The sequence below is a fragment of the Scyliorhinus canicula genome, chromosome 3, assembly GCF_902713615.1.
Source record: "Scyliorhinus canicula chromosome 3, sScyCan1.1, whole genome shotgun sequence".
In the NCBI taxonomy this organism is placed as follows: Eukaryota; Metazoa; Chordata; class Chondrichthyes; order Carcharhiniformes; family Scyliorhinidae; genus Scyliorhinus; species Scyliorhinus canicula.
This window is the reverse complement of record NC_052148.1, coordinates 14,581,716-14,602,058: the sequence shown is the minus strand read 5'-3', so window position 1 is coordinate 14,602,058 and position 20,343 is coordinate 14,581,716. Positions and strand designations below refer to the sequence as shown.

At 47.4% G+C, this 20,343-nt stretch overlaps 1 protein-coding gene across 6 annotated transcripts in view; it reads left to right on the top strand.

Annotated features, from left to right (window-relative positions):
* LOC119963830 (meiosis 1 associated protein) overlaps positions 1-20,343 on the top strand; it is a 145,630-nt gene that overhangs the window by 88,214 nt on the left and 37,073 nt on the right. For 5 of the 6 annotated variants that reach the window (XM_038793158.1, XM_038793162.1, XM_038793159.1 and 2 more), the window contains 2 exons: positions 12,206-12,412; positions 18,917-19,081. In XM_038793158.1, the coding sequence (XP_038649086.1) occupies positions 12,206-12,412; positions 18,917-19,081 (372 nt within the window). The remainder of the gene's footprint in view (positions 1-12,205; positions 12,413-18,916; positions 19,082-20,343) is intronic. The other variant, XM_038793161.1, reaches the window with a different exon arrangement.

The following is a 20,343-nucleotide window of genomic DNA, read 5'->3' as shown; positions in this document are numbered from 1 at the left end:
GCTGCACAAACATCAAGGGCACCTACCGATCCATCCCCCAATCGCACAACGGAAATCAAGACGGTTCTCCTTCTCCCCGGCATGCAAGCAGAAACTTAAGCAGGAGAATCTGGTGAAGAAGGTCGTGGTGACGATGTGCTGAGCAATCGCACGTCAGGTGGCTCTCCTCCCATGGACCCGAAAAATAGTTACTTTTCAACGAAAACTCGCCAAAAATCGCAGTCCCCCCCTCCCCCCACTGAGCGGTTAGCTCCTGGGTGACACGGGTTACCCGCTGCGGACGTGGCTGGTGACACCAGCCGGAGGCCACAGACAGACGTGGACACCTGCTATGACGACGCCCATATAGCGACCAGGAGTGTGATTGAGTGGTGCTTCGGTCACCTACAGATGCGCTTCAGGTGCCTGGTCCCCTCCAGTCTTCTCCTGCTCCCGGTGGTTGTGCGCAGCCTGTGGGGGAAACACAAACAATGAAACCATTAGACGGTCCGGCGCATGCAGCCCAGGGGCTGGGTAGATGGTGGCCTCAGTGGCCAGGGCACCAGGCCATGGCGGATGGCATGAGCTCTGGCATGTGGGGCAGGGTGGGGGTGTGGCTGTCCCCTGGGGGGGTGGGGCCTGATTACAGGTGTGTGGAGGGAGTGGTTAGTGCCAGAGGCAAGGAGCAGCCGACTCACCCTGGCCACCCTGAATAGGTTGTGGAGTTTCTTACGGCACTGCATGCCAGTCGGGGCGACGTTGCCCATGGCACTGACCGCCTCTGCCACCTGCGCCAGGCACGACGAACGGCAGCGCCTACCTGTCTTCCTCCCGGGCCGGGGTATAGGGTCATCCTTCTCTTTTCCACTGCGTCCAGGAGGGTGTCCAGCTCAGCGTCCCTGAACCATGGCGCTGCTCTCCTTCCAGCCATCGTGTTGACTGGGACGGTGTGTGTGGGGCGGGGGATGGATTGTTTAAGTACGGCTGTGGCGTGTGAGCCTCATGCGTGCCAATCACGGACCTGATGAATCCGGCACCATTTTCCATGGAATTGATTGCATTCCATGTGGCGACAGTGCTATCCCATTTAAAGTAGCTGAATTGGTGCAGGTGTTGCGCCGATTTCTCTGTCACAAAACCCCACACGTCCTCCGTTGGAGTCAACACTTAGCCTCAGAAATGGTGAATCCAGCCCTCTGTATCTCATTTACTTCACTTTTACCTGCTGGTCTCTGTTACTGTTTTCCCTTTGTCTCGTTCTCTCTGCTTACTGCTGACATTCCTCTGTCGCTTTTACCTGTTAACCTTGGGAACTATTTTCCCTCAGGCTTATTGTTTCTGTTTCCTGCTGACTCCACCCGCCTTTCCCCCGACCGACATTTTTACATGTGGGTTGCTGGCACTGTTTTCCCTCAGACTTGCCGAACCTGACTCTCAGGTACACTTTCTCTAATCAATCATATTAATCTTTTCTTGCATTGTTATTTTGCCTACCCACGCCACCCAACTTCTTTTCCAACCTTGATTTCCAAAACAGGGAGGAACTGGAATGTTTCACACTGAATGGTGGTAACAAAAAATTATTTCATGGGATGTTGGCGTTGCTGGTAATGCCAGCATTTGTTGTCCATTCCTAATTGCCCTTGAACTGAGTGACTTGTTAGAGTCAACCACATTGATGTGGATCTGGAATCATATATAGGCCAGACCAGGTAATAATGACAGATTTATTTCGCAAAGAACATCAGTGAACCAGCTGGATTTTTACAACAATCAGTGACAATTGTCATCGTCATCACTGCTGTGACTAGCTTTACATTCCAAGTTTATCAATTTAACTTAAATTCCATCACCTACTTTGCTGTGATTTGAAACCACAGACAATTAGTCTGTGTCTCTCCATTACCAGTCCAGTGACATTACTACTGTACCACCATCTCCCCCAAATTTGATCAGCAAATATACACACAGTAAATCCCCTTTTTAAGAGCCCTCTTTTTAAAGTACTTTTGATTTATGGGTCAGGGAACTTAATTCTTTGAGAGCGACACAATGCGTGGCACGGTCGAACAATGACGAGTCATAATAGAGGAGGGAGATAGAGTGGTGTAACGACAACAATCTCGCCAGCAAAACTAAAGAGCTGGTCATTGACTTCAGGAAGCAAAGTACTGTACACACCCCTGTCTGTATCAACGACGCCAAGGTGGAGATGGTTGACAGCTTCAAATTCCTAGGGGTACACATCACCAAAAATCTGTCCTGGTCCACCCACATCGACGCTACCACCTAGAAAGCACAACAGCGCCTATACTTCCTCAAAGGAAATTCAGCATGTCCACACTGACTCTTACCAACTTTTACAGGTGCTCCATAGAGAGCATCCTATCTGGCTGCATCACAGCCTCGTATGGCAACTGTTTGGCCCAAGACTGCAAGAAACTTCAGCGTCGTGAACACAGCTGGGCTGGTTTAGCACAGAGCTAAATAGCTGGCTTTTAAAGCAGACCCAGGCAGGCCAGCAGCACGTTTCAGTTCCTGTACCAGCCTCCCAGACAGGTGGCAGAATGTGGCAACTACGGGCTTTTCACAGTAACTTCCTTTGAAGCCTGCTTGTGACAATAAACAATTTTCACAGCCCAGTCCAGCACACAAACCTGCCTCCCATCCATTGATTCTATTTACACCTCCCCCTGCCTGGGGAAAGCAGCATAATCAAAGATCCTCCCACTTGGCAAACTCACACTTCCAGCTTCTTCCATCGGGCAGGAGACACAAAAGCCTGAGAACACGCACAAACAGGTTCAAAAACAGCTTCTTCCCCGCTATTACCAGACTCCTAAAAGACACTCTTATGGACTAACCTGATTAATACTACACTCCTGTATGCTCCACCCGGTGCCAGTGTCTAGGTATTTACATTGTTTACCTTGTGTTGCCCTGTAATGTATTTTCTTTTCCTTTCATGTACTAAATGATCTGTTTGAGCTGCTTGCAGAAAAATACTTCCCACCGTACCTCGGGACACGTGACAATAAAGAAATCCATACTGATCCAATCCAGTGGTCAGCACTGTTGCTTCACAGCGCCAGGGTCCCAGGTTTGATTCTTGCTTGGGGCTCAGACTGTGAGGTCTGCACATTCTCCCTGTGTCTGCGTAGGTTTCCTCCTGGCTCTCTGGTTTCCTCCCTCAAGCCACGAAATTTGCACTTGTTAGGTGAATTGGACATTCTGAATTCTCCCTCTGTGTACCCGAACAGGCGCCGGAATGTGGTGACTAGGGGCTTTTCACAGTAATTTCATTGCAGTGTTGATGTAAGCCACTTGTGACACTAATAAAGGCTATTATTAAAATTCACTGCCGGATGCTTTCACAGTAGAGGTGGCTGGTGTTCGGCACTCAATGGTCTGACTCTCAATGGGTGAAGATGTATCCATATAGGTAGTTTCGTCAGTTCCCCTTGAAACAATACTGAGTTTGAACAGCTTGCCCTGGCTTTACTTTCCTCTGTATCCATCCCGCTGACAAGTCTACTAGGGCTTAGTTGTCCCACTAGTTCAGTGTGCAGTTCTCTTTTCCTTAAATGCTTCAAGGTTTTGTTTAAACTTTCTCCCTTGTACTTCTATCTCATTTGGGCCAGCACCAGAATTCTTCATATATACTAAATCACACCACAAATGTTCTTTCAATTTTCTTTGAATCATGGTGTCCTTTCTGTTCATTTGGTTTAGCCTCCACCATCCCCGCCAAATTTGGAAATAGACAGTCCAATCGCTCTCGAACGCGTCTGCCCATTAGCAGCTCAGCCTGTGTTGCACCTTTGGTGGCATGAGGCATAGTACAATAGGTGAGTAGGAACTATTGAATTCCTAGATGTGCAGAAGGAAGCCATTCGGCACATCAAATCTGCACCAACTCTCTGAAAGAGCATCCAAACTAGGACCATTGCCTCGCATATCCCCATAACCTCATCTAATCTGCATATCTTTGGACACTAAGGGGCAATTTAGCATGGCCAGTCCACCTAACTGCACATCTTTGGACTGCGGGAGGAAACCGGAGCACCCGGATGAACCCAGGCAGACACGGGGAGAAAGTGCAAACTCCGCACAGTCACCCAAGGCCGGAATTGGACCTGGGTCCCTCACTCTGTGAGGTAGCAATACTAACCACTTTGCCACCATGCTAGTCTAAGTTGCAATGGGGCTGAAAACCGCCTTTTCATGGCGGCCTTCAATGTTTGGGCAGCTCTCTCAGCCAGTCCATTTAAAATAAGGTGGAATGGAGAAGTTTGAATATGATGAATGCCATAGATCCTCATAAAATGTTGGAATTCTTCGCCTGTAAAAGCGGTCCTATTATCTGAGACCAGAACCGTCGGCAACCCATGGATGGCGAATGTCTCTCACAATTTCTGTACCGTTGCTGATGAGGTCATGGAGTTCATCTTTCCAATCACTTGGAGTGAGCATAAATGATAAGCGAGAACATGGAGCCCATAAATGGGCCAGTGAAGTTGATGTGTAGTCTTACTCAGGAGCAACCTGGCCACACCTTAGGGTGCATGAGTGCCACAGCCGGCAAGTGTTGCTGCATTTGCCACTGGTCAGATTGTTTGACCAGATTCTCTATGTCGATGTCCATCCCGGGCCACCACATGTAACTACATGGGAGCATCTTCGTTTTTGTCATCACCAAATTGCCGCAGAGTTGCTCCTGTAAAAATAGTTTTGTAGCCAGGGTGGGAACCACCAACCTAGTTCCCCACAATAATACACTGTCTTCACAACTTAACTCGTCTTTTCTCATCTGAAAGGACTGTAACAATTCAGGCCTGTTATCATAATGTCAACCGTGAAGAATCAAGTGTTTGACTCGCGTTAATAAGGGGTCTTTTTGTGTTCAAAGCTTGATCTGCCGAGCTGACACTGGCAATACATGAAGGAAGTGCAAAGTAAGAATGATCACCTGTGGTAATAATAATAATCGCTTATTGTCACGAGTAGGCTTCAGTGAAGTTACTGTGAAAAGCCCCTAGTCGCCACATTCCGGCGCCTGTTCGGGGAGGCTGGTATGGGAATTGAACCCACGCTGCTGCCTTGTTCTGCATTTCAAGCCAGCTGTTTAGCCCACTATGCTGATGGAGGCGGTATATTCTGAGGTCGGGGAGGACAGCTCAGAGCGTCTGCATTTGAAATGTGAGTGCCATGCATATTTTGGAATGTATACTTGCAGGCTGTCAACAATAGAGCTATGGGGGAATGGCCTTACCCTCCCTAGGAAGCCGCAATAGAGGTTTGTGGTCGCTAAAGACTATGAAATGTCGTCCATAGATGATTGGTGGAAATTTCTGGCTCCAAATAGCATTGCTTGTCCCTCCTTTTCAATTTGGGAACAAGCTTGTTATGATTTGATTTGATTTGATTTGATTTATTGTCACATGTACCAAAGTAAAGTGAAAAGTATTTTTCTGCGGCCGAGGAACATACACAGTACGTACATAGTAGACGCAAGAATAATCAACAGGGAACATTGACAAATGCTACATCGACAAAACAGTGATTGGTTACAGTGCGGAACAAGGGGCAGCAGGGTAGCATGGTGGTTAGCATAAATGCTTCACAGCTCCAGGGTCCCAGGTTCGATTCCCGGCGGGGTCACTGTCTGTGTGGAGTCTGCACATCCTCCCCCTGTGTGCGTGGGTTTCCTCCGGGTGCTCCGGTTTCCTCCCACAGTCCAAAGATGTGCGGGTTAGGTGGATTGGCCATGCTAAATTGCCCGTAGTGGCCTAATAAAAGTAAGGTTAAAAGGGGGGGGTTGTTGGGTTACGGGTATAGGGTGGATACGTGGGTTTGAGTAGGGTGATCATGGCTCGGCACAACATTGAGGGCCGAAGGGCCTGTTCTGTGCTGTACTGTTCTATGTTCTATGTTCTAAGGGGCCAAACAAAGCAAACAAAGCAAAAACATGAGCAAGAGCAGCATAGGGCACCGTGAATAGTGTTCTTACAGGGAACAGATCAGTCCGAGGGAGAGTCATTGAGGAGTCTTGTAGCTGTGGGGAAGAAGCTGTTCCTATGTCTGGATGTATGAGTCTTCAGACTTCTGTACCTTCTGCCTGATGGAAGGGTCTGGAAGAAGGCAATGCCTGGGTGGGAGGGGTCTCTGATAATGCAGTCTGCCTTCCTGAGGCAGCGAGAGGTGTATACAGAATCAATGTGGGGATGGCAAGTTTGTGTGATGTGTTGGACTGAGTTCACCATAGTCTGCAGTTTCTTGCGATCTTGGACTGAGCAGTTGCCATACCAGGCTGTGATGCAGCCGGATAGGATGCTCTCTATTGCACATGTGTAGAAGTTTGTGAAAGTCGATGCAAATATGCCAAATTTCTTGAGCTTCCGCAGGAAGTAGAGACGTTGTTGGGCTTTCTTGACTGTTGCATCAATGTGAGTGGACCAGGACAGACTGTTGGTGACCCCCAGGAACTTAAAGCTATCGACATCTCCACTTCGGAGCCATTGATGCAGACGGGAGTGTGTGTCGTGCTGCGCTTCCTGAAGTCGATGATCAGTTCCTTGACTTTTCCAACATTTAGAGAGAGGTTGTTTTCGGTACACCATGCAACCAAGTGATTTATCTTCCTTCTGTAGTCTGATTCTCGTTGTTTGAGATATAATCCACCACAGTCGTATCATCCGCAAAATTATTGATTGAGTTGGAGTTAAATGTTGCCACACAGTCATGGGTGTATAGGGAGTACAGTAGAGGACTGAGCACACATCCTTGCGGGGCTCCGGTGTTGAGGACTATTGTGGAGGAGCTGCTGTTGCCTATCCTGACAGATTGCGGCCTGTTGGTGAGGAAGTCGAGGATCCAACTGCACAGGGAGGGGTCAAGTCCAAGATTGCGGAGTTTGGTTATTAGTCTTGTTGGGATAATGGTGTTGAAAGAGGAGCTGTAGCCTATGAACAGCAGTCTTACATAGGTGTCCTTGTTGTCGAGGTGTTTGAGTGTTGATTGTAGACACAGAGAGATAGCGTTTGCTGTGGACCGGTTGCGGTGATAGGCAAACTGCAGTGGATCGAGACCGTCTGGGAGGCTGGCAGTGATCCGTCTCATGACTAGCTGCTCAAAGCATTTCATGATAACAGACGTTAGGGCCACCGGTCGGTAGTCGTTGAGACAAGCTACCTTGTTCTTCTTTGGTACTGGTATTATGGTGGCCTTGAATGAGGTGGGGACCTCAGAGCGGAGGAGTGAGGTGGTGAAGAGATCTACGAATACACTAGCCAGCACTCGTCATAGTCCTAGAGGCAAAGACGATAGGCCTTTTGGCCTATCTTCCATTTTCTGGGTCAAAGTCATCCCTCTTCCATAACGGAATGTGTTGCAGATAAAGATTATCTCTTTCAATGGATCAAAATGGACCAAGAGACTGGATGATTGTAAGGCTAATTTAACCTATTCAAAGGCTTCTTTCTGATACTCTTTCCAGTACCATCTCTGGGGCTTTTTAAGTAGGATGTGTAAGAGTGCCAATAACGTAGAAGGATTGGTAATAGATATACCAGAATAGTTTACCATTCCTGCAAACGATTTCAATTGAGATGTATTTGTGGGGCCCGGTATATCTTTAATTGCTTTCATCTTCTCCTCCATAGGTTGCAGCCCTCTAGCGTCTAATCTGAATCCTAAATATGTTATTTCCTGAGCTTGGAAGTCACACTTCTCTCATTTCAGCCTTACTCTGTCCTTCTTAAATCTCTGAAAGACTTATTCAAGATTTTTCAGATGCTCCTCTTCAGACGCTCCTGTAATTAGTACATAGGGTGGGGTTGTCCAATCCTGGGGTTAAGTGTTGACGCCATCGTAAAAGCCGCACAGGAGGCCAGCACGGCACTGGAGAGCCTCACGCTGCTCCAGCTGCCGATTTGGGCGTCAGCATGGGCGGCGCAGATCTGCGCATGGACGCCACAGCTGGCGCGTGTTCGCGCATGCGCATGGGTTGCCTTCTCCGCGCCGGCCCCGACGCAACATGGCGGAGACCTACAAGGGCCCGGCGCAGAGGAACATAGGCCCCCATCAGGATAAGTCCGCAAGGCGATCGCTAGGCCACGATCGCGGGCCAGGCCACCGTTGAGGCCCCCCCGAGTCGGACCTCCCCTCCCCCCATCAGGCCACCTCCCCCAGCATGAATGCCGAGGTTCCGCCGGGTAGGACCACACAAGAATGACTGCCTAACTCGGTGGGCACTCGGCCCATTGCGTGGGGAGAATTGCCGGGGAGGCAGTGTTGAGCAGCCGCTGACCGGCGTCTATGGCGCCAATTCTCCGGTCGCCGGAGAATCTGCGGAACGCATCAGAGCGGTGTCGCGTGATTCGCACCCACCCCCCCCCCCCCCCCCCCCCCCCCCCCCCCGATGATTCTCTGACCCGGCGCGGGGTCTGAGAATCCCGCCCATAATCTAGTTAGACTACTACCTTGGATAGGCCCTGTAGTAAACTTTCTATCGTGCACTGGAATATCACACAGGCAGATGAGACTCCAAAGAGTAACCGCGTATATTGGTGCATGCCTTTGCTGGTATTTATGAGAACAAATTCCCTGGAAGTTTCATCTAACTCTGTAATTGCTGGTACACATGATTCCTATCTAATTTGGTATAAATTAAACCTTCTGCTAATCTGGTGTAAAAATCTTTAATTCGTGGATTTTAGGTATCGGTCCAGTTTGGCTGTCTGATTTACAGTTAGTATGTAGTCCCCGTGAATTCTGATGGTTCCATCTGGCTTCAGCACTGGCACGATTGGAGCCGCCCACTCTGAAAACTGCACAGGTTTGTTGATACCTAATTCTTCTAGTCGCTTGAATTCAGACTCAACCTTCTCGTTTAAGGCATAGGGGACAGGTTGAGCTCTGAAAAACCTGGACGTGGCCTCTGGATCCACATAAAACTTGGCTTTTAGGCCCTGTATCGCATCTAACTCGTTTTGGAAAACCTCCTGGTGATTTTTTAGGACGTTATTCAGGGCTTCTTTGGTAATTTGAAAGATCTCCAACCAATTTAATTTGTCCCTTTGACCCCCCCCCCCCCCCCCCCCCCCACCATCCCCACTACTACTAGGGGGTGTGGAGCTGACTGGTCATGGTAGCTTACGGGCATTGTGGCTGTTCCTAGGATTCTTGAAGCTTTCCCACTGCATGTGGCTAGCCTGGCCAATGTGCTTCTTAACTTCAGGGGCTAGACCCCTCCTTGCAAATATTCACCTACAACTGTAGCGGAGGCCCCCGTGTCCACTTCCATTCTAATTAGCTGACCGTTTACCATTAGTACAATTGAAATTGGGGGTATCTTGCCTACCTTTGTGTTGTTTAAACAGATCTGTTTTCAGAGTTATTCTCAACACTGCGTACTGGAGCCTGATTCTTTTATGGCCCCCTGTGGGCTCTGCCTAGCCTTGCATTTCCTCCAAATGTTCATCCTCTTATTGCAAACATGAAATGTAGCTTTCCTGATTCTACATTTTTCCAGGGGCTGATCTCCCCACACCGGTAGAATTCTTCATAGCTCCTGGGCGGCAGACCAAATTCTTTAGGCGGGAAAACTGGCACCAAGCACTCCGGCGCCAACAGCCACTGAAAGTAAGGAAGTAAGGAAACCGGAGGGTTTGGCGCCACTCCAGCCTGCGCCAAAGGGCCGGCACGAGTTTGTGTATGCGCGGAACGGTCGACATGATCTCGTGCCTGCGCGCAACGGCTGGTGTGATTCTGCGCATGCCGGCGTATTTTGAGCATGTGCAGAATCACACCAGCGCCGGCCCCCGGGCAATATGGCTGAGCCCTACAGGGGCCTTGCACGGAGGAAAGAAGTCCCCCCCACGGAACAAGCCCGTCCGCAGATCGGTAAGCCCCGATCGCAGGGTAAGGCCACCGTGGAGGCCCCCCCCCCCGGGTCGGATCCACCCGAGGACCCCCCCCAGCACACCTACCTGCCAGGTACCGCCGTGGATGAGGTGAGTAATTCACGCTGGCGGGACTGGCCAAAACTGGACGGGCGCTCAGCCCATCAGGGCCCGCAGAATCGCCGGAGGGGGTGGCTGTCAACGGCCCCCGACCAGCGTGGCGAGAATCCTGCCCCCTGAAAAACAGCGGCAGAGAATAGGGCAGCCGGCGTCGGGGCGGTGTAGCGGGATTCGCACCGGCCCAAGGGATTATCCAAGGAGCTGGTTTAGCTCACTCGGCTAAATCGCTGGCTTTTAAAGCAGACCAAGCAGGCCAGCAGCACGGTTCGATTCCCGTACCAGCCTCCCCGGACAGGCGCCGGAATGTGGCGACTAGGGGCTTTTCACAGTAACTTCATTGAAGCCTACTCGTGACAATAAGCAATTTTCATTTTTCATTTTCTGCTCTGAGCCCCTTTGCTTGTTACTTTCTGGTCTTTCGTCTTTGGTGCCGCTGGTCAGCAACTCTGACCAGCTCCCTGTCACAACCTGTATGTTAAACCCAGAGTCCACATAACACGGCTGCTTGTCCTGCCCTTTGCCCTGTGATGCCCTTGGCGGGTATCCGCAGGAGGGATAGTCAGAGACTTTTTCCCAGGGTAGAGGGGTCAATTACTAGGGGGCATAGGTTTAAGGTGCGAGGGGCAAGGTTTAAGATTTGATTACCCGCAAATGCTCGCATTCCAAGCATTGTCTGGCATCTCTGACTTTGTCTATATAAATGTTTCTGGAACATACCTCTCCATTCACCTGAGGAAGGAGCAGTGCTCCGAAAGCTCGTGTTTGAAACAAACCTGTTGGACTTTAACCTGGTGTTGTAAGACTTCTTACTTTAATCAAATAGGTTGTGGATCCGTAGCTCTGGGTTACCCGCCCCGGTCTTCTCCCACTCTGCCAGTTAAAGATAATTTTAACCGAGGCAATGAGTTTATTGGGGGGGGGCATGTGTGTGCAAAGCTCCTCGCCAAGAAGGGCATTAAAAATGGTGGGGCTTGTGAAGGGGGGGCTGTAAGGGAAATGCAGGCAGGTGGAGTGTTGTTGGCCTCTAAGGAATTGAGGGCAGGTGTGGAGGTGTGAGATGGGAGTAATGCCAGAGACACAGAGTTGGTTACTCACCCGAGCTGCTTGAAGGAAGTCGTTCATCTTTTTACAGCATGTCGGTCCTCTTCGTCATGCTGGCAACATTGATGGCCTCTACCCCTTGACCCCAAGCCTTGTTAAGAAGGGTAGGTTGGGTCGCCACCCCACCCTGGGGAAGAGGGTGGCCCTCCTCTCCTCGACAGCGTCCAACAGTCTTTCTGTTTTGGCATCCATAAAGTAAGGTACAGCTCTTCCTGTCGCCATCTTCTTGCTGGAATGATAGAGTGGTGGAAGTGGAGCGCTTAAAATCTGCTCCAGTTTATCAGGCTCTAAAGGATAATCCCAACCCTAGAGAATCAGATGCCAATGGGACCGGGTTTTGCGCGGGCTGCACGTTTCCATTTGCCTGTCGTGAATAAATCATCGCTGGCGCTCCTCCACGATGGAAGAACATAGGGCTACGTTCTCTGCCATCGCTCCCGACTGCAAGGGGCTGCCCCACAATGGGAAACCCCATTGACCAGCTGGCGAAACGGAGAATCCCAATGGTGTACTGAACCAGAAATCTGGCGTGGCGGGACGGAGAAACCTGCCCTCGTCTCCCAAACAGAGAATCCTACCCAGTGTTCCCGAGGGCTCACCTGTAGATAGTCAGCAATTTCTATGAGCTAACATTGGATAAGTGGGAAATAATACTGTTTTTATAACTTGTAATCTAAAATATTTCATTCGTAAGTTAAATCTTTCCTCTGACACAGAAAGTTGTGCGTTAATGTTCCAGTCTCGGAATTTGAACAAGTAATCTAGACTGGGATTGTCGTAATGTGGAGGTGCTGTCTTTCAAATGAGATGATAAACCAAAGTTATGTGTACTCTTTCAACTGGATGTAAAAAATCCATATTTCACAGAAGAGCTAGACAGTTCTCCCCACTGTCCTGGCAATATACATGTCCTCAACAAACATCACTACAATGTAATTATCTGGTATTTAATGCATTGTTGTATGTGGGACCTTGTTTCATGCAAATTGTCTGTTGTGTTTCTTACATTACAACAATGACTATACTTCAAGAGATATTTAATTGGCTGCAAAATGCTTTGGGAAGGTACAAATACAAGCCCATTTTCTTCTTTGTTTTCACAGAAAAGAGATTGGATGCTTCTGGCTCGATCTGAACCTCAGGTAATGGGACCCACTTGGTCTGTTCCTATTGACTCCTATTACATCATCCTGCCTTCAACCACAATGACACTCCTGGTAAAGCCCGTAGCGGTGCAAGAACTCCTTTTACCCTGCGACCTTCCTTACAGGTCTGATGAACCACCTGAGACAGCTCTAAGTCGAATAGAGGTGAGTGGCTGCGCTCATCATTGACATGGACTTGTGATGAGAGGAGGTAGTGGGAAGAAGTGAGCTAACACTCTCATTCAAATAGAATTTACTCAGCTATTGGAGAATTTTTAACTATTTGTGTCCTTCTTGTAACTTACTCTCAAATTAATAGGTTTCACAAATTTGAATGTCATGCATCACAGATTGATTAAAAAGCATGTAACAATTAAATATATACTTTACAGCCATGCTTATGACAAAACTGTGAGTTTCCACCAGAGTTCAATTAGTTGCAATTCCAATATTAGTATGAAAATTGCTCAGAAGTGAATTCTAAAGGATTTGTTCCAGCACCCATTTTTATAACTTTTTTTGGCATCCCTTATGTATGCTTCGGAATTGAATTACATAGTTATCATTCAACACTTATTTGATTATGACTTGATCTTTCAGACATAAGTTAATGACTCTCTAACTTGACTATATTCCCAAATATTCTAGAACTAACGTCTTTCTCAGGCATAAAGGCTAAATATTGTGAATGCTGGAACATAGAACAGTACAGCACAGAACAGGCCCTTCGGCCCTCAATGTTGTGCCGAGCATTGTCCGAAACCAAGATCAAGCTATCCCACTCCCTGTCATTCTGGTGTGCTCCGTGTGCCTATCCAATAACCGCTTGAAAGTTCCTAAAGTGTCCCGACTCCACTATCACAGCAGGCAGTCCATTCCTCACTCTAACCACTCTCTGAATAAAAAACCTACCTCGGACATCCGTCCTATATCTCCCACCCTGAACCTTATAGTTAGGGTCCAAAATAAAGCCAAAGTGACGGAAAAATTCAGCAGCTCTGGCAGCATCTGCAGAGAGGGAAAGAAAGTTAACATTTGAAGTAATACGCCTTTTCTTTGGAACTATAGAAAGGCAGAAATGTGATGGGTTTTATGTTGTTGAAAAAGTGGGGAGAGTCAGGTAGAACAAAAAGGAAGGTCAAATATAGGTTAGAGGCTGAAGATAATTACATTACAAAAATATGATGGAACAAAGGACAAAGACAGAGGGGCTGGTTGTAGTAAAAGAACAAAGCATTAGTTCAGAGTAGGTGTTAATGTCAATAAAGGTCCTAGTGCTGTCTGAGGCAAAATGGCAGAATGTGTTCATAGCAGGAAAAATAACTGCTGTCTGAAAGCACAACATGGAAACAAGATAGAGTGGTATTGGAGGGAATCATATAAAATGGAGGACAGAAGTCTGAAGTTGTTGAATTCAATGTTGAATCCAGAAGGCTGTAAAGCGACTCGGCAGAAGATGAGGTGCTATTATTCAAGCTTGCACTGCACTCCACTGGAACATTGCAGCAGATCAAGGTTAGAAATATGAGCATGAGAGCAATGTGGTGAATTGAAATAGCAACGGTTGGGGTCATGCTTGCAGACTGAACAGGGGTATTCTGCAAAACAATCACACCGCCTGTGTTTGGTCTCCCCTAGTATAGAGGAGATCTCATTGTGAGCAGCGGGTACAGTGGACCAGGGTTTTTCACAGTGCGGTTCACAATAGGTTGCAGGCAGGTGTGGGAGGGTCACAGAGCGATCGATTGAGGCGTTCCCATGGTGGTCCCAATTGCGGGAGAATAGCTCCCACTCATTTAAATTAAGAATGGCGACTGTGAGCAGATTCAGATCAGAATGAAAAGAGGCTGCATGGGATCGCCTAACCATAAGCGACAGCAATGAGCAGGTCCCGCGCCCTGCTTATGCACTTGACATCAAGCAACCTGTACATTCGTGCTTTTGACGCCAAATCACGGAGTGCATCTTCCATTTTCTAGCTGCTAGCAAGCAAGACATGAGGACTGTTAAGATGGATCATTTTGTTACAAGAAAGATGTCCAGAAACACAAATAGGCAGTATACCTATTGGCAGGCTGTCACATCTGATCTGCTGGAGGGAGCTGCTCAGGAGAACCCATGGCAGGACAGAGCAGTGCCGGTGTTAGCTCTGTACAGAGCTCCAGGGCCTCTGGTTAACAGCCTACAAAGAAGAAACTTAATTTGGAACAAAGCAATGCAAAGAGGATTACTTGAGGTATGATTTTCTGAATTGTGCCAATGCAAATAAGTATTCAAAGCCCACGTGTGTTATATGCAGGGAGGTACAGGCAAATGTGAGGATGTGAGGAGAAGTTTAAGATTTTGAAAGAGAAGTGATAGGTTAAAAAAATCTATTTTGAGGTTGGGACCCCAGAATCAATTATTAACTGACAACTTACTCCAAATGAAAAGACTACGCTGCTGTACCTGATCTTTGACAACACATTAAAAACATACCAAAAGCCCTTGAGGCTGTCAGCATTCTGGAGCAGCATCTCCCAAGACTATCCAATGCTGAGTAAAACACTAATTTGTTGCTATTTCCCTTCACAATGACCTACGTGTGTGAGGTTCGATTTTCTATTCTCACAAAGATGAAGATAACACACAGGAACTGGCTGAACTCTATACCGGATATGTGCCTTGCCCTCTCCTCCTGCAAACCTGGAGCACGGTGGCACAGGAACTGGCTGAACTCCATACCGGATATGTGCATTGCCCTCTCCTCCTGCAAACCTGGAGCATGGTGGCATGGTTAATACTGCTGCCTCACAGCGCCAGAGACCCAGGCTCAATTCCAGCCTTGGGTAACTGTCAGAGTGGAGATTGCACTTTCTCCCCATACTACATGGGTTTCCTCCGGGTGCTCCCTTTTCTTTCCACAGTCCAAAGAGGTGCAGCTTAGATGGATTTGCCGCGGTAAATTGCCCCTCAATGTCCAAAGATGTTCAGGTTAGGTGGGGTTATGGTATTACGGGGATAGGGCATGGGAGTGGGCACGGGGAGGGTGCTCTTTCAGAGGGTCGTTGCAGACTCTTGCTGGCATGGATAGGATGGGCCGAACGGCCTCCTTCTGTGCTATATTTCTATGATTATTGATGATCGAATGGCCTCCTTCTGCACTGTAGGAATTCTATTCTATGGGTCTAACCTGATTGGAGTGGGATTGTGAGAACCAAGCAGGCTCTCCTTTCACATTAAATTAGATTAGATTTGAGTTTATTGTCACATGTACCGAGATACAGTGAGAAGTATTGTTCTGCGTACAGTCCAGACAGATCGTTCCATCATGAAAAACATAGGACATACAATAGATACACAGTGTAAATACATAGACATTGGGTGAAGCATACAGGAGTGTATTACTGCTCAGAAGAGAAGATGTGTGGAGAGATCAGCTTAGTCCATAAGAGGGTCCTTCAGGAGTCTGGTAACAGCAGAGAAGAAGCTGTTTTTGAATCTGTTAGTGCGTGTTCTCAGACTTTTGTATCTCCTGCCTGTTGGAAGAGGTTGGAAGAGAGAATAACCCAAGTGGGAGGGGTCTTTGAATATCATGCCCGCTTTCCCAAAGCAACGCGAGGTGTTGACAGAGTCAATGGATGGGATGCGGGTTCGCATGATGGACTGGGCGGTGTTCACGGCGTTCTGTAGTTTCGTATGGTCTTTAGCTGAGCAGCAGTTGCCATACCAGGCTGTGATGCAGCCAGATAGGATGCTTCATTTGGTGCATTTGTAAAAATTTGTAAGAGTCAATGTGGACATGCTGAATTTCCTTAGTTTCCGGAGAAAGTATAGGCACTGTTGTGCTTTCTGGTGATTTGATGCGCACACCTAGGAATTTAAAGCTGTCAACCATCTCCACCTCAACACCATTGATGCATACAGGGGTGATTAGGATACTTTGCTTCCTGAAGTCGATGACCAGCTCCTTGTTTTTGCTGACATTGAGGGAGAAAGTGTTGTTGTTACACCACACCACTTGGTTCTCTATCTCCCTCCTGCACTCTGACTTATCGATGTTCGAGATCCGACCCATTACGGTCGTGTCATCAGCAAATTTGTAAAGGAAAGTGAACGTGACATTTGTCGTGGAGGTTGGCTGTCGTGGGTCGCAACGGTCGTCCAATTAGCAAAAGTGGGTTCCGGGGAAAAAGTTTGAAAAACACTGCACTAGACGAAGTTGAAAGAAGTACAAGTAAATCACTGATTTATTTACCTTCAAGGAGTGTCTGGGGCCTTAGATAGTGAGGATGGAGGAGGTAAGCGGGCAGGCATTCCACCTCCTGTGCCTCCGTCACATCTCTTCTGATGATGCTACTTTTCACAACAGCACTTCCAACATGACTTCCTATTTCCTCAACCAAGGATTCCCCCAGTGTGGTTGACAGATCCCTCAACCGTGTATGACCCATTACACACACTACTGCTCTTTCATCCCTTCCCATCCCAGAACCATGATAGCTTTTCCTTTGTCCTCACTTACCACTTTGCCAGCCTCTGCCATTTCCGCCAACCCCAGCATGATGCCATTACCAAACACATCTTCTCTTCCCCAACCAAGTTAACATTCTGAGGGGACAGTTCCCTCCATGACACTCTCCTTTATCAATCCTAACACCTCAGCACCTTCTCAAGCACCTTCCCATGAAATTGGAGGAGGTATAACATCTGCCTCTTTACCTCCTCTCTCCTCACTGTCCAAGGCCCCAAACACTTCTCCAGGTGAAGCAGTGATTTACTTATACTTCTTTCAAGTTGGTCTATTGTAATTGCTGCTCATAACGTAGTTTCCCATACATTGAGAATGTAAAGTCACTACAGTCCCAGATGGCCAAAGGCTGCTTTCCCCTTTGAGAAGAAGAGCTGACTGGTGGCAATTTAACCTGAGGATCACCACACCTCAGGCAAAGTCAAGAAGGTCATGAATAACCTCAGCCAATACGGGAACTTGCTGTCCCGCCAACTGAACTAAACCGGCCGGCGACTTTACTTACATTGAGAGCAAACACAGATTGCGCAACCACTTTGCAGAACACCCGTGTTCAGTTTGCACGCATCATGACTCCACGTGGCTTGCAATTTCAATTCACCACCTTTCTCTCATGGTAAGAAGTCTTACAACACCGGGGTAAAGTCCAACAGGTGTTGGAATTTAACCTGGTGATGTAAGACTTCTTACTGTGCCCACCCAGTCCAACGGCGACATCTCCACATCATTTCTCTCATGCTCACATTTGTGGCACCACCTGGTACAAATGCCAGTGGAGTCCAACACACGCTTGAGGAACAGCACGTCATCTTCTGATTGGGCAATTTACAGCCTTTAGGAGTCAACATTGTGTCCAACAATTCAGGCGATGAATTCTGTCCTCCATTTGTATATTTCCCCTTGTGCCAGTCTGTACCTTGTTCTCATGTTTTGCTCCCAGGCAGCACTTAACATTATTCTGCTATTAACACCTACTCTGGAACTTTCACTACACCCATCCCCAAACCCTTTGCCTTTTGTTCCATGACATCTTTGTAATTTTATCTCCTCCGCCCTCTGACCTATCACTGACCTTCCCTTGTGTTCTTCCTGATTCTCCCTCCTTTTTCAACAGCATAAAAGCCATAACTTTTCTGCCTCGCTTTCATTCCAAGGAAGAATCATATTGTCTTTGAAACACTCTCCTTCTATCTCCACAGATGCTGCTAGACCTCCTGAGTTTTTTCCACCCCCCTCTGTAGGTCTCCCTTCTAATGAATGAACAAAGAGAACTTTTCCGTTTGATGTGTGTCTGATGAAGCACCATTTTAAGATAGTAATAATTTAAGAATCATACTTCTCCATTAACAAAGGGCAGAAGCTAACATAACTGCAATATAAATATTAACCCTTTCCTTGCAGAGCAATGATTATCTGAACCATCTTAGAACATAGTACAGCACAGAACAGGCCCTTCGGCCCTCGATGTTGTGCCGAGCAATGATCACCCTACTCAAACCCACGTATCCACCCTGTACCCGTAACCCAACAACCCCCCCCCCCCCTTAACCTTACTTTTTTAGGACACTACAGGCAATTTAGCATGGCCAATCCACCTAACCCGCACATCTTTGGACTGTAGGAGGAAACCGGAGCACCCGGAGGAAACCCACGCACACACGGGGAGGACGTGCAGACTCCGCACAGACAGTGACCCAGCCGGGAATCGACCCTGGGACCCTGGAGCTGTGAAGCATTTATGCTAACCACCATGCTACCGTGCTGGGCAAATTGATGCACAGGCCTGAGACTCATGCTCACATACCCTATATAAATGGGTGACTGTTCAAAATCGCCATCAGTAAAACTGCACATAACCACTGAAACAAAACATTCTCACATTTAAAGGTACTGCAGAGTCAGCAGATTTATTACAATATACATACAAAATTGAGCAGTTTCACTTAAATGTGGTATATTGTGATACAATTTGCATTATTATCAATGCAATGTGTAAACATGCTACAGGCCTACTTCTTTGTATAGTTTATTACACTTTATTTTTCAATAATTAGGTGTCAGGAGTAGGGGAGGAGGGGGGGTCTGCGAGAGCACCAAATGTTCTTGGCACCGACAAATTCAAAGAAACAAGGAAAAGCTTTTATTTTATACTTTGGTAGGACATATTGGATGGGCTAGATGTCGAATCAACATATAACCCACTGAGTCTGAAAAGTAATCTGTATAAACATCTCCGAGGAACTTTGGTTAGAACTCCTTATCGTCAGCAACCAAAGCAACTACAACGTAAAGAACAAAATCATCCTGAGCAACCATACAGACAGGTATTTATATTCATGATTACCCACACCGTTCCCATAAATTGCGACATACAAGCCTTGTTTCATGGTAATACATTTAGTGGTTTGTGTAAACTTGAGGCAGTGAGTATTTAAAAGTTTTGCCCAGTATTCTAAAGCTCAGAGAAAAGCAGGTTGTGCCTGGACAGCAGTATGTGGAAATCTGTGATCAGCAAAACTATCCAGAGTGAACACATTTACAAGTAAGTACCGTCGTAGAATCATTGAAATTACAGTGAGAAAGGAGGCCATTCGGCCCATCGACTGCACCAGTCCTTGGAAAGAGCACCCTACTTAAGCGCATGCCTCCACCCTATCCCCGTAAACTCAATACCCCGACCTAACCTTTTGGACACTATTCATCTTGAATCTCTCAGAGTAAATTTTGTGGAGTGCGAGTTGGAAACACTTTGAACACATAAAAGAGGAGGAACAACATCTTGGTACTTTGTACCACACTTCAGTCACATCTCTTCGTGATGTGCTCTTTCAGAACAATGTTAGTGTGACTGATTGTCGGGCTCACGTTATCATGGAAGAGGCCCCATGTCAGTCTCCTTACAATGGGATAAACGCTCCCAATTAATTTGGAAAGTGGAAGGGCTTAATGCTGGATTCTCAAAGGGTGGAAATGTGATGTCAGTTAGGCTCATAAATAAACAAATTGACAACTATTATCCCTGAGACCACCACAATTTGGCAGTGACTTAGAGATTTAACAGGAGTCATATGGCTTTGCCATGACCTTGAAAGGCCACCCAACCAGCTCTGTTGGGCAGCGGAAGTGTAAAAGTAATAGGACAGTGATAGTGAGGGATTTTAACTTTCCCAACATTAACTGGGGTATCCATTGCGTGAAAGGTTTACAGGGAGCAGAATTCTTAAAATGCATCCAGGAGAACCTTTTAAGCCATTATTATTAGAAGGTCCTACAAGAGAGGGGGCGGTCCTAGACTTCATTTTCGGTTACGAAGCTGCGCAAGTGGTTGATATATCAGTTTGGGGACCATTTTTCAGACAGTGATCATAACTCCGTTAGAGTCAAGATAATTATGGAAATAGACAAGGATGGGCATGAAATCAAAGTTCTAAACTGAAATGAAAAGGAAATGAAATGGAAATTGCTTATTGTCACGAGTAGGCTTCAATGAAGTCACTGTGAAAAGCCCCTAGTCGCCACATTCCGGTGCCTGTCCGGGGAGGCTGGTACAGGAATCGAACCGTGCTGCTGGCCTGCTTGGTCTGCT